At 35.7% G+C, this 13,556-nt stretch overlaps 2 protein-coding genes across 2 annotated transcripts; both read right to left on the minus strand.

Annotated features, from left to right (window-relative positions):
• Positions 1-344: 344 nt before the first annotated feature.
• Positions 345-4,063, minus strand: bco2b (beta-carotene oxygenase 2b). The gene is made up of 12 exons (XM_084126553.1): positions 3,963-4,063; positions 3,680-3,878; positions 3,387-3,598; positions 3,187-3,302; positions 2,996-3,098; positions 2,777-2,905; positions 1,970-2,130; positions 1,664-1,831; positions 1,441-1,578; positions 1,158-1,340; positions 952-1,062; positions 345-848 (listed from the first exon to the last, which is right to left on the minus strand). Exons 1-12 carry the CDS (start codon positions 3,994-3,996, stop codon positions 732-734), a joined length of 1,671 nt encoding a protein of 556 aa, XP_083982679.1. The 5' UTR covers positions 3,997-4,063; the 3' UTR covers positions 345-731.
• Positions 4,064-8,881: 4,818 nt separating this feature from the next.
• On the minus strand, positions 8,882-12,990 carry sdhdb (succinate dehydrogenase complex, subunit D, integral membrane protein b). Its single transcript, XM_084126562.1, has 4 exons — positions 12,876-12,990; positions 12,174-12,284; positions 11,540-11,690; positions 8,882-10,100 (listed from the first exon to the last, which is right to left on the minus strand). The coding sequence occupies exons 1-4, from the start codon at positions 12,922-12,924 to the stop codon at positions 9,935-9,937; spliced, it is 477 nt and encodes a 158-aa protein (XP_083982688.1). The 5' UTR covers positions 12,925-12,990; the 3' UTR covers positions 8,882-9,934.
• Positions 12,991-13,556: the final 566 nt, after the last annotated feature.

The raw sequence follows: 13,556 nt of genomic DNA on the forward strand, positions 1-13,556 counted from the left end.
GGCACCTTACTTCTTTTTCTGTATGTCTTTTCATTTTAGAGGCTAACCAAGAAGTCAATGGCATTTTTTCTAAGTACTCTGAGGTCTTGAGGTAACTTAACTGGATGGATTTGTTCTTCCACCCCTCATCAGCAGTGGATCTACAAAGTTTATACTCAAGCATTAATTTTACATGGTATCTTCTAAGGGAAAGAGCTGCTGTGGATGCCTCTCAGCTTGGAGAACTGGAAGATATACTTACTGAAGCCAGGAGTTTGGAAACTCATCTCAAAGAGAAGAAGGAACACCTGAGACGATCTTTGGCTTTGATCTCTGACAAACTACAAGGATAGGTGTAGATCTTTGATGTTATGTGATTTATATAATGCCTTTAATTTGCTCTACAAGCATCAATCTGTAATACATTGATTATACATGTTCATATTATACTTTAATGATTAATAATTATACATTATAAAATTTGAAAAATACTTTAGGTGTTATGCTGAAATAAAGCTAATATGTGGTGACAATTCTAAAAAACATTTGCAGATTTGTTTTAATAAATTCTTATAGCAGACACTAATTCAAAGTGACTTACAATTTATATAATACAAGTTCGAGTGTTTAATTAAAGGTTAATTCAAGGGAGAAAACAATACAAGTAAAAAGTTTAAAAACAAATTAGAAGCAGGTTAATAAGAGATGGCATGATCATCCTCCAAAACATTTGGGCTTTTTAAAAGTGCCTTTTAGTGTCCATCTTGGAAAGTCCCATGGAATCCATATGGAATGTTGATAGGTACTTCAGCGCGGCCCAATTCTTCGAATGTTTTTCCGTCTAGCACTAGAAGGAAGGTACTCTTGTCCTGGAGGGAGAATTACTCATTAGTCCAGAAATATATTTTCTCTCATTTTTAAAAAAGATAACAAGCCATTTTTGATACCACTGAAGAATATGGCGTGTTATACCTTATTAGGGGTGATGACCACAGACAGAATGACTCCATCATCCTCTTCTACAGCACCAGGTGAAGGGACAAAGATTGGTTCTGAGGGATACATGTCTGCGTGTTTCCACACCTGTCATAACATAAGTTGAAATATTAATTCAAAAGACTAAACATTAAAAGTCACTGACAATTTCTGTGTACATAAACCTACTAATCCTAACTAACCGTTATTTGTTTGCCTTGAAGATCCATTTTAATAAGGGAGTCCCCAACCAGGTGTCTGAAGCCACATCCGTAGAAATAACGGTAGGGGTGGGAATTGCACATTGAATAGTTGATGTGTGGGAATTCCAGACCTCCATATTCATGGAGATCATCACCATGGAGATCTTCATGTGTGCAAAACACCTGCATAAATACACATGGAAAATCATTTACAATACGTTATTTGGATAGCATGCAGATAAATTAGGAAAAGAAAGAAAATAAGTTAACCACATAAACCAACCTTGTTCTTGTCTGTCTTGATGGCTGTCGCGGTGCTGTTTAAGCGTGTGTTGAGATTTTGCCCACAGGGTATGTCACTGTCCATGTTCAATGGCAGGACAAAGCGGCGAGGGAACACTCTACACATTGTGTTGTATATCTAGCAAAAAAAAAACAAGTAGTTATGTTGAAGAACAAGGGTGCGTTTACACAGAAAGAATTTACTTGTGGAAGTAAAGTTTTACCTCATCTAGAGCATCCCCAGACTTTTTCAGATTCTGAATCATGTAGTTGTTAATTGCTTGGCCATCATCAGAACAGCACATGTCCATGATCAGGAAACCATTTTCTTCATAACAGTTTATCTGATGGAATGTTGAGAGTGGCTTTGCGTAATATTTGACGAGGCTCAGCTAAAACAAAATAAAGTACAGAGTCATTAAGGCTTCGCAGGGAGCCAAAGCAGGAGCATTTTAAAATGAGTTATATAAAAAATTAAAAAAAATGGAAAGAAAATGTGAACATGCTTTGAATTTATTAGCAGCATTTACCTTTCCTGTGTGCTTATTGATCACATGGAAAACTGTGTTTCGTTTGGGGTCCCAGTATACACCTTCACTAATCCCCTTTCCACGCAGTTTGCTTGTCACAATCTTCAAGAGATCCATTTTGATCGGCTGCTCGATGAATACTACGAAGTTCTCAGACATGGCTGCAATAAAATAATAAAAAATTTCAACCAAAATTGATGTAAAAAATCACTTGTTTTTGAAATATTATACTCACAATTATAAATATATACACACAACAATTTAAAGATCTGAGGTCTGTAAGACTTGATTTAGAAAGAACATTTTAAAAAATTTATATAATAATAAATAAATAATTTTTATTCGGTACAGATGCATTATATTAAGTCACAGTAAATACATTTATAATGTTACAAAAGATTTCTATTTAAAAAAATAGTCATTAAAGACTTCTGAAAAAAATATGCATCACTGTTCCACAAAAATATGACGCAGCACAATATTAATAATGAAATGTTTCTTGAGCACTAAAGCATATTATAATGTTTATGTGACTGAAAACTGGCATAATAAAAACATCTTAAATTGTATTTCACACTGTTGCTGTTTTACTGTATTTTACATTGAACATAAGAGACTTCTTTAAAAAAAATTTTAAAAAGTATCTTTCCGACACCAAATTTTGTACGATATACAGTATATATATATATATATATATATATACACACACAGACAAACATACTTTAAATATTTATTTACTTATTTATTAGCAAATATGTTTGTAAATAAAAAATTGCCAATAAGAGATTGTAGGTAATGCTCTCTTACCGAAGCTGTGATAGTATGATGGTTTGGACTTGTCCTCTGAGGGGATTGAGCACACAACTGTGGCTCCTTCCAAGGTATCCTTTTGGTTCACCTTCTTTGGCGGCACCATTATTATATTATAGAAGGCACCTAAGAATAAAATTGAAGAGGAATACTAATCTTTAGACATTTCTGAAAATCAATCAGTGTTTGTTTTTTTAAGTTACATTTCTGACTAACCTTTTGGAGTGTAAGAATTGCCCATGTTGTATGTAGTTCCATCAGGATCCACATGGGGGTGAGCAGTGGCCCCATTAACCGCAATGAATTTACTCCAGTCCACCTGAGCACAATGATTTCCACATTTCGGCTTGTTCTCCATACAAACATATTTTATACATTTAAAAAAAAAAATCATAATTAGTATGTACTTTTTCTTTTGTTTCAAGTGTCTCTGGGTCTATTTTGTGCATGAAGTTGGTCTCTGTGCTGACATAGTAGTCTCCTTTATACTGAACAAAGCTTACATTTGCATTGTCAGTTGGCTCTGTGGGAAGAGAGAAGTGACAAGTTCACATAGACAAAACATAATTCAGACCACTTCAATCAGAACCAAAGACATCACACTCACTCGGCAGCTCAAAGCGTGAGAGGAAGCGCTGGAAGAAGTTCTTGCATGGATCTGGCATGGCAACCGTGCCGAATTCAGACATTATAATGCGATTATGCTCAAGGTTCGCTGTGTAGCAATCACTGTTGAGGAAGCGGCTCATGTATGTCACCTTTCCATTCTCTATGTGGAATTGGTGCAGAAGCGCCATCCCATCAAACCAATGGTTGAAACTGAGGAGCAAATACAGCTCATTTACTTTCCAGTGATGATTGTGATCTGTTCAGTTCTCAAGGAACCCAAATGATACTCACCTGCTTCTTCCGATCTCAAACTTTCCAGGTCCATTCCTGAGGAAATTGCCTTTGATCCAGGAGGGAATGTTACCTGTAATTGTGGTTGTGATGGGCTCTGGGGTTTCATCTACAGAACAAACCAGATTCTCAATGCACGGCAGACCATGAACATCGGTGAAGTGTTGATCTTTATTATTTGACCTGGTCTTCTTCCAGCCTGTTGGGAAAAGAAGAATTTCAGATATGAAGTTTTGTGCACTGCGTACTTCAGACTTCAGATTAGAACGGAATCTTAACCTACCAGTGCTACTGTTAAGATGGTTCATAGAAGACATGCTGGTCTGCTTGCTGAGTTGAAGATGTTTTAAGAGCTGTCTTTGAGAGACTGCCTTGTCTTCCACTGCTGCCTGGACTTATAAAGAGATCCTTTAGGGTCACATGGTGCTTATGCAATACCAAATCACATACCATACCAACTGAAGGTGTTTTGCCTAAAGCAGCTTACTGTTACATTGATATGCATGGTGTTTGGATTCCGCTCAGGGTTACTATTAGCTAAACCAACTGAATTAACTAATTCATTACTTTGAGTGCTCCAATTCAATACATTTTTAAAATGAATACCTAAATTGAACACCCAGTCACATTTTATTAGCAAAATTAATCTTTTGAACATCCTATGAAATCGATTTAATCGGTCTGGGAAATACCCAAGTCAACAGCAAATGATGTAACTATCTCCTCACTATAACCTCAAACTAAAGAAGGGGAAAAAAGTAATGACTCTGAAATCTTTCTGTTATGTAAGAAAATTAATTTAAATTAATTAAAACCATAAAATCTAATACTGTAAACCACAGACGTCCATTGAAATTAGAGAAATGATGAGGACAAAGAACATTTTAGCTCATTTTGGCATAGCATATGTTAGCCCTTGACTTGAAAAAAATGAAAACCATCAAAAACAAATGTATTAAAAGCAAAGACCCTGAGGCAAATTGCAATGAAATGGTTTAGGTCAGGTCAACTCAACATCTTTCATGAAGAGATTATTAGATTCAATAGACAGTGTTGTTATATGTTGCTATAAAAAGTTTTCAACATTAGTTCATGTCCCATTTTAGATTAACCAAAGATACAGTCCATTAAAATAGATTTTGCATGGGGTGAAAATGTATAACTCAAACAAAAAAGGTTAGAAAAGTTTATAGGGAATAGCACAAATCCTTTAAAAAAATATCTGGATTAAATTTCATCCCAAGAAAAAAAGAAAGAATTGAAAATTTCTTGACAATTAAACACATTTCCTTTGACAGTTAATGTAAAATGTGATTAGTAATGAATGCATAAAATATAGGCAAGAAATCTTAATGGTCCAAGACTTTTTCTTTATGCAGAATATAACCTCTTATTTTTCTCTTTTGAGTTTGTGAAACCCTTTATTCGAACTGAGTTGAATACAAATGATAAAGTACAACAGAAGTCTTGGGATTTTTTTTAGCAAAATAGCAAAATCTCTCCACTAAAAGAAATGTGACGTTTTAACTAAAATTAAAAGAAGGTTGTTCTATTATGGCAAAAATATATATATGATCTAATATATCACATTTCATATCAGCTTTTTGTTAGATTTTTGAACTTTGCTATCTGCGATGCTATCTAGCTTGCCTTATGTTCTCACCATTAGTGTTTTATTGCTTTATCATTTACTGCGCTGGTCCAGATAGAGTCTGTTCCAAATACTGGTAATCAGTCCAGCATCTGCCTTGTAAACTATGGTGAGATTACCTTTGTCGGGATAAGTTCCCTTCAAATCACTGACACTACTTATGTACCTAAAAACCTCCACCAATGGCTTGGAACAGAGCAATCCTGTGACCTCTGCGGGACCATCAATGCCTCACTCCAGCATATTCTGTCGGGCTGTAAAACAGCACTGACACAGGGTTAGCTCAGAAGGCGGCACGACCAAGTGCTCAGGAAGCTGGCAGAGGTGCTGGAGTAGAGTCGGCAGGAGGCAAACAACCAGAGTCCATCAGAGAGCTGATGCAGGATCCACTTCATCAGGCAGGGGGAACCCGCAATGCATACCAGCAAGAGACCACCCGCCAAGCTATTAACACCAGGGGCGGTGTGGAAGATAGAAGTAGACCTGGTAAGGCAGCTCCAGTTCCCACAGGAGATATGCAGCACCTCCTTAAGACTAGATGCTGTGGTCTGCAGCTGTGAAGTCAGCAATACTGATCGAGCTGACAGTGCCATGGGAGGAGTGACTGGAAGCTGCCTACGAGAGAAAGAAGGCGAAGTATGCAGACCTGGTCGCGGAGTGCAGAGAAAGTGGATGGAGTGTGAGGCTGTACCCGGTAGAGGTGGGAGCCAGAGGCTTTGTGGGCAGATCAATATCCCGTCTGCTCAAGGACCTGGGACTACGGGGAGCCACACTGAGCAGATCTACCAGAGAGCTCTCTGAGGAAGCTGAGAAAACAAGCCACTGGCTCTGGCTGAAACGACGAGACAAGGCTTAGGGAGTAACATCTAATTAGGTTTTGCTGCAGGGGGTGTCAGGGAGACATCCCTGTTCACTGCCCCGCCACCAGGAGACGTTCTGGGTAAAGGGGCGAAACGTCAATGAGCAGTGGTCCCCAGCTGAAGACCCTGCAGAAAAACCGTCAGGTTTAGGCCTGCCTCAGGGAAGAGGACGCCCTTGCCATGCATAGTCCACCACAGGCACCGTTGGAGGTGCGACAGGCCTAAGGCCCAGCAGAAAGACCATCTCGCTGTAATGAATAAAGTAATATTGTCCAAAAATAACTTTTTATCATGCATCTGACCTCTTTAACATCAAGTCCTCTTGCTTTTGTAGAAAAACAGTATGTTCTTAAAGTTGAAATGAATAAATGGACTAGTATAACTGTATGACAAATGTATTGACCTTCACAACAAAAGCATGTATTTACTTCTGTGCCTGGGAATTTCCAGGAAAGTATGAACAATTTTCCCCATGAGGCATTTGCTGCTATGACTGAATACATGAGCTCTTTAAGATCATATCAGTGCAGGGAGCTGGCATAAAATTGATCTCCCCCTAACCCATTAAAACCGGATCACACATCTGTGTGTGTTTAAGTCCTTTTTTAGCAGGCGTTTTAGGCCTAAATGGGCTAAAGACTGTTTAAAGAGGTTATTTATTAATCATGGTTATTAAAGACTATTTGGCGTGCCAGTTTTGACTGTCTCTTTTACATGCATGTAGCCTATTTAAATCGCATGTTAAGATGCGGCTTAGAACTGGAAACCTTAATAATTCAAGGTTTTTGCTTAAATTACCTCATAGAGACAAGTGACACACACACACACACACACACACATATATATATATATGTGTGTGTCACTTGTCTCTATGAGGTAATTTAAGCAAAAACCTTGAATTATTAAGGTTTCCAGTTCTAAGCCGCATCTTAACATGCGATTTAAATAGGCTACATGCATGCATTCAAGGTTGCATTCAAGGTTGCACCATGCATTCAAGGTTTTTGCTTAAATGACCTCATAGAGACAAGTGACACACACACACACACATATATATATATGTGTGTGTGTGTGTGTGTGTCACTTGTCTCTATGAGGTCATTTAAGCAAAAACCTTGAATTATTAAGGTATAACATTACTGTTATATATATATAACGGCAGTATATATATATATATATATAATGTATTATAGAATAAACATTCAGATTAGTTTTTCATCTTCAGAAAGATCTTTCTTCCTCCCCATATTGCATGAGAACTGTGACTTGCTTAATAATGTAAAACAACCTCTTTAAGTAGGTTTTCCTGGTAAACAACCCTGTCTGAGACTGATACCAAATATATAAAGATGAGAAATCAAACAAATAAACACTTTCTTTGAAAAATGATTAGTGTACTAAAATCTAACTGACAAGTCACTTGCATAATTTGGAACAGTGTGTGTACATATAGTCATAGATAATTTTACTTTGTATCGAATCAGTATCTGAAATGTCAAAACAATAATCAACCAGCACTGACGACGTCCAGTTAGATACAGTTTTTCCATCATTGTGATCATTGTAATGATGACACCTTTTACAATGCTTATCACGGATCATATCAAGAACTTCACAGTTTACACGACATTTGATTTCATTACAGTTTTAAAAAATGCATAGGCCTATTCAAAGCAATATGTTTTCATGGATTTAGAATGATTACATGCTTAACCTGCAAACCAGATTACATTTTCAAATATATTATTGTTTAAGTGATCTTTGACTCCATCTAGTGTTAATAAATAGCATATTAAAACAAAAATGTTGTTTAACCAGATCCTGATTTGGACTTGATAGCCTTAACACTATAGACCTTTTCAGCTACACTGTAAAATAATTGCTGTAGTTTTGCAGCTGTTTGCCAGTAACTTACTGTAGATTTAAATTGATGTTATTTACTGGCAACAGTTTGTTCAAAGTTAAATGAACATTAAACATTAACAAGTCTTTGTCTTTACAGAATAAAACTATAAAATAACAATCTAATGCAAAGCATTCTGGGAACCAGAAATCTTCATCAACCTTTTTCTGTTTTTCCTTCAGATTTTGGTTCCCAGAATGCTTTGCATGAGGCTGTTATTTTAGTTTTATTCTGTAAAGACAAAGACTTGTTAATGTTTAATGTTCATTTAACTTTGAACAAACTGTTGCCAGTAAATAACATCAATTTAAATCTACAGTAAGTTACTGGCAAACAGCTGCCAGTAATACTGTAATTTCTACAGATTTTTTTTACAGTGTAGTTTTGAAGAATGTTTTAGTTTTTAGAACATAATTTAGTTTTTCTTTAAAGTAGCAATTATAAAGACCCTTGAAATGACACTTACATGGCTTAAGCTAGTCCCGGACTAAAATGCATGTTTGAGCTGTCTTAACTGAAAGCAACTTGCACTGACATATCTTATAATATGTCAGTGCTATTTTGTCTCAAGATGCACACCAGTAATGTTTTTTTATAAGGCACATCTATAAAATCTACTTAAATGCCCTAATTGAACTAAGGCCTAATCCTGGCTTAATCTAAACCCTGTCTGTGAAACCGGGCCATAAACTCTGTACCTGCAAAACTGGAGAATCATTTATTCTTTTCATTTTGCCTGTTGCAACATAGTACTTTGGAAAATCCTGTTGGCTCCATAAGAAACCAAATAATCCAAAAACTGCCTTTATTATTAAGTATTATTATTATAATTCACCCAAAGCTTCAATCTGCATAAATATCATACAGATTACACAAATCTCCATAGCACTTTAAACAGACACACTCAAGACAGCCAGACTCAATCACGTCTGAGCGGTTTAAGATGTCTACAAGAACATAACAGGATTTACAAAATCTCTGTCCAAAATATATTCCCATCAAAATCAGTCAGAAAAAAAATCCAAAACTCATTTCAGTTTGATTACCCACACAAGTTCAGTTTACTGTAACCAGTATCACAAGCCTGTTTTAAAGACATCTAAGCAATTTAAAATGAAAGACGGAATTAAATAAATTGTTTTAAATGCAGAGCATTCAATTACAAATTGCTTTTCATAAATTATTCCTCAGGAGAGAAGAAATACAGCCATGCAAAATGTAAAGTTGAAATACAGTTAATGTGATAACTCCCCAGATGTTGTGGTCATTAATGGATCTGTTTAATATCTGTGCACCACAGTACAACATAATGTGCTCATGATCCAAGTTAAAATCTCTTCCTGTTTACACAAGGAGTCATTAAAGATAAAGTCAGGTAAATTCTGCATGTCATGCTGACATAAACAGCAGAAGTCAAGATGTTACACTTTGAAGCATCAGATCCTGGCATTAAAAAAAGGCATTATTGGATAAATATGTCCAAAACATGTAAATACATTAAAACGTGTTTGAACTTTAATATTACCGTAGTGATTTTTCAAGTTCAAATACAGCAACCAACGTCTAGCCACAACAATTAGTTCATTTTGCTGCATCAGAAACACTGATTTGCCAGACAAGAGAGAGGATGACATGCAGAATATTCCATCTTAAACAAAAGCTGAGCATGTTCTGAATAAACTGACAGCATTTACAAATAAAAACACCTGCAAATCGACACCATGTGTTGTCAAAAATTATATATTCATAGAATTTACATATGTCACAACTGTATACAATAAACTGGAACTCTGATGACGAAAGCGGATCCCACACCACCCATATCCCTCATCTCAGTCCAGTCATTTACTCCACAAGAGGGCCACAGCTTTACAAATCCCCACGTCATGGTAGTTGAAGTAGCACAGGCCGGCGAAGGTGACGGTCGACAGAACAAAGAGGCCAGCGTTAGCCATCTTGACTTTAAAGTCTCCATGAACGTAGTCTGTCAAAACCTGGCCAAGACCCCTGGAGAAAACACAGTTATATGCAATGCTGTCCTTTTCAAACATGACACAATTATGTGTACTAGTGTTAATGATTAATCAGCAATCTTTCTTTTCCTCAATGTAATTAATTGAGCTTTTAGATTTTTGACTGATGTTTCAGCTCAAATGCATTTAGAAATCATCTAAGACATGTAAACTTGGTTCATAAGAAGCCAGACCTATCAGGTGTTGGATAATGTCTATAAATAATGATTATGTCACTGTAAACACTGTAAGAGGGTGTTAAAGGCACAGTATGTAAGTTTCGCCACTAGAGATTCCTTATTCAAAACAATAACAAAGGTGTAGCTTTATGATGCCATATTTTACTTGGTCAAAACAATCATACTAAAAATACATAGTGTGTTGAAAGTTATGTTAGAACATTACTCTGTGTGTTCGCTCTGTGTCTGCTATGAGACATAACCTCAAATAATAATAAATGAGATCAATATTAGAATATCATATTAATAAAAACTGGATGACTTGTGTTGCTAAATGGCATGCAATTAATTGATGCAACGACACAGGCCGTTACACTGGTTAAAATTGATTTCTCTGGATTTAGGCTAAACATTGTTGGAAACATTTGGGATAATGTAAGTACACAAGTCAACAAAATATATAACATTGTTCTAGTGGTTTTTGGATATTTTAATATAAAAAAAAATCTTACATATTGTGCATATAGTACAACAGGACAAGAAGCACTAAAATAATCCATTAATTTGTCTGAGATTGTCCAATCCACAAAATGCAACATGCATATGGTATTTGTAGATATAGCAATTATTCTGCTGTATTAATGTTCAATTGGTCTTTTTTATTTTATTTTAAAATTATTGAAATATGACATTCCTTAGATGTGGGTTAAAACATGACAATATTATGATGCTTATTAAAGTTACAGGTGGGTGATGTACCCTGATGCATAAAAACTGACAAAATTCTGTAAGACTACTTAAAAACCAAGCTGTTACAGCTAGTACTTTACCACATTTACACCTGAATGTAATACATTTTAAAAAGCATGTGTATGCAATATGTACGTCTGTGACCCCAATGCCTAACTAACAGCTTAACTAAAATTAGAAGTGTGGCCCTGAGTGCTCATGTCCACAGGGCGGTTAAATCCTTGCATGAAGGGTATTACAGCCACCCATGACTTGGCTTTGCAGACCAAAGTAGACACCTTCATTTTGTGTCAGAAACAATTTTATGGAATAATGCAACAGTGAACTGTCAAGGTTAATGTGAAACCTAATATGGAATTACACCAGGCACTCCTGAATATTTACAACTGACTGTGACATCTACAGATAATTGATCTGGATTTTTCCCAAACAGTTTCCATTTTCAGAAAGAAAAAAAAGAAAAGAAAAGAGTCAAGCAATAATAACAAAACATAAATTCAGTTACCAGTGACCGTGTAGAGTAAGGGCAGCTGCTAGAGAGTAGTCAACAGCAGGGCCGGGGAAAAAATACGCAGCGGGTGCCAATCCCAAAAGAGCTAAGCTCAGGATCCGCTCTCCGGTCCAGTGCAAGGAAGCGGCTTTGGACCCAGAGCCCGCTATAAAAAAATAAATAAATAAAAAAACAGTAACACGTCACCAACTGCTTCTTCAAGGGAGAGCATCTTCATCAACACATTCATTCTCTCTACAGACTAATTCTCAAGCCATCACTTTTATTAACAGTTATTGCATGCATTTAAATCATCATGTACCCCAACAGATGAAAAAAAATTTTTTTATTGTTTAGTCTATAGCTCTAAATTTTCAATGCTTTCATTCTCAACCATTATGTCTTTACCAGTGATTATCTTATTTGACAATTCTTCAGAAAAAACCTGACACAAATGACAGAAATTTCCATCAATGGCAGGGAATGAGTTAAAACACTTGTATTCAGACGCAATAAAAAAAAGGCTCTAGTCCAGGCTTGACAGTACCATCAACAATCTATTATGCTTATAAAATGGAAGGAAAAGACAAATAACATCTGCCTTGATTTGCATTGCTACAAAAGCAAACATAGCATATAAATCACTAACCATAGTTGGAAGGTGTGGCATGTATCTTTGCTGATATCAAGTATGGATAATCATGATCCTTCTTCTGTATGGCCAAAGGTCTGATGAGGGAGGAAGAGCGAAATAACAGAGCTGTGGAAAGAGACAAGCATAAAAGAAAATAAAAAATACAAGAAAACATACGTAGTTAAAAGGACAAATGTATTCAGAATTAAACATTTTAAGCAATACATGTACGAATTTGATGTTCATCTGTAACGAAGAAGGTCATTGTTGATGTTGTACAATGCTTCAACTTGACAATTCATTTAAAAATATACCACATTAAATGGATAAATTATGAGAACATGACTTTTCTTTACAGCCTTGACAACATGTGTAACTAATAAAAATAGATAAATACAGTACATAGAAATTATTATACGATAATAAAATCGATGTCATCCACTAGTCTCTGTCTTACTGTGTTCGTTATTACGAACTACTTTACATAAATATGAAGTTAACTGATCAACTTAGACAAAGAGAAGAGAGACCAAGCTGAAAAATCTCTGACATGGTTAAGTTACGTTAGCATGCTAGCCATAAACTACGAGTACGCGTGCTGCGATTAACATGAAACGTCAATGAAGCAATGACTTCTTTTATAGTAGACCTCAAAGATAACCTATTGTGATACAGGCTGATGCGACGAGAACAAAAACCTGAAAAACGCAAACTTACGGCTGACACCTCTGTGGCAAACAGAACTTAACCTGACAAGAGCCGCCATGATTCTCACAACCAATCCAAGGTCACTGTCTGTAATCACCCGGATATACTACCAGTGACCGTTCACTGTTGTGATGAAATGAACCTTTTCACGCATGAGCTAAATAGACTGAATGCATGTAAAACATAACAATGCAATTTAACAAAAATACTTAGATATATCATTTTAAGTATATATAAATATGTTTAAAATATTCACATTTAGAAACGGTTTCTCTTTGTCAAGTAGGTCGATTTGATATCATTTTAAAACAGATTACAAAACTACCACATGTTAAGCATTAGTTAGGGTGTCTGTTTAGACTCTTATCTGTTGCAAAAAATAATAATTTAGGTAAATGAATAAATTAACTCACTGTATTCCAAAAGAGTATAACAGATGAACAGAGATGGATTATTACTCATCATCACTATGCCTCCTTCTTTTCAGATATCCGAAAAATGCCAGCAAATTAAGTCGTCTAAGCAAAATGTGCATATGAATAAAAAGACAACATTTTATTTTTACTTTTTTAGCAAATACAGTATTTTATTAATCTATATAACACATTTTAACAAATACAGGGACGTGACAAATACTAAAAAATTAAGGGACATGACAAATACTTGAAAATTAACATTTATTAATGCATT

This window comes from Abramis brama (genome assembly GCF_963993115.1).
Source record: "Abramis brama genome assembly, chromosome: 10".
NCBI lineage: Eukaryota > Metazoa > Chordata > Actinopteri > Cypriniformes > Leuciscidae > Abramis > Abramis brama.